The sequence below is a fragment of the Austrofundulus limnaeus genome, unplaced genomic scaffold, assembly GCF_001266775.1.
Source record: "Austrofundulus limnaeus strain Quisiro unplaced genomic scaffold, Austrofundulus_limnaeus-1.0 Scaffold626, whole genome shotgun sequence".
Lineage (NCBI taxonomy): Eukaryota > Metazoa > Chordata > Actinopteri > Cyprinodontiformes > Rivulidae > Austrofundulus > Austrofundulus limnaeus.
The window spans coordinates 244,717-245,914 of record NW_013953028.1 but is presented as its reverse complement, the minus strand read 5'-3'; the positions used below and the strand labels follow the sequence as shown (position 1 = coordinate 245,914).

At 44.8% G+C, this 1,198-nt stretch overlaps 1 protein-coding gene across 1 annotated transcript in view; it reads left to right on the top strand.

The window, feature by feature from the left end:
• Positions 1 to 1,198, top strand: part of LOC106531394 (bcl-2-like protein 1) — a gene marked incomplete at its 5' end in the record, with an annotated part of 10,135 nt that overhangs the window by 1,489 nt on the left and 7,448 nt on the right. The window contains 1 exon segment of the mRNA XM_014027247.1: positions 238 to 849. Within this exon segment, the coding sequence (XP_013882701.1) occupies positions 334 to 849 (516 nt within the window).

The window sequence follows — 1,198 nt, the reverse complement described above, 5'->3', positions numbered from 1 at the left end:
AAAGTTGACATTTTAAATCTTAATAAAAAAAATCGATACAGGGCTTTAGAATATCGATACAGTATCGGGAAAGAAATATCACGATATTTCAGTGTATCGATATTTTCTTACACCCCTAATACACACACAGTTGTTTATTTTTGTTTAGTGACAGATGTTTTAATGCAGATATGTTTCTGAATGTTGGCTTTAAAAACGCATGTCACAATAACATCCTGTTTCTGGTTGCTGTTGCAGGCTGCAGCATCAGATGATCCCCTGTGACGGACTGAAGAACGGCATTAAACATGATATCGGAGTAGGTCGGCTGCGTGTTGATGGTTCAGCGTGTAAATGATGTCGTACAGCAACAGGGAGCTGGTGGAGTTCTACATAAGCTATAAGTTGTCTCAGAGGAACTGTTCAAAGTCTCTGCTGAGGCCAGAGGATGCTGGTGATAGGACTGAGAAGATCAGCTCAGCCGCCAGGAACGGGCTGCTGGTCAGCAGCAGGGACCGACCACCGGGGAAGTCCTGGCCGCCCCGCGGTGACATCGAGGCTGTGAAATCTGCCCTGAAGGACTCGGCAGACGAGTTTGAACTTCTCTACACGCGGAGCTTCAGTCACCTGTCGCTGCAGCTCGACGTCAACCCCGACACCGTTTACCACAGCTTCAAGAGCGTGTTGGACGAGCTGTTCAAGGACGGGGTCAACTGGGGGCGCGTGGTGGCCCTGTTCGCCTTCGGCGGCGTGCTGTGCGTGCAGTGCGTGGAGAGGGATATGAGCGAGCTGGTGTCGCGCATCGTGGACTGGATGACCGTCTACCTGGATGAGCAGCTCAGTCCGTGGATTGAGAGCCAGGGAGGATGGGTGAGTCTGCTGGGGATGTGTCAGTAATAAATCAAAAAGAAAAACAAGTAAGTCCTCTGGTCTTAGAGGACTTACTCATTTTTCTTTCTGCTGGGATGTGTTTAACTGTCAGTAACAGTGTCAAAACCTAACTTGGAAATGTATATTATTTTCACTTGCAGATTTAGTCACCATCTACAGTTAAACCTGACCTTCCTTGCAAGGTTATAATAGATTTGGATTTTTCATTATAGTTTAGTTTTATTTCATTGTGAATTTTTTTCTTTTAATTCAGTTTTAATTAGTTTTTACAGTGGATTTGCTAGTTTTTATTAGTTATTGCGTTTTTAATGCTTAGTTTTACTTTAGT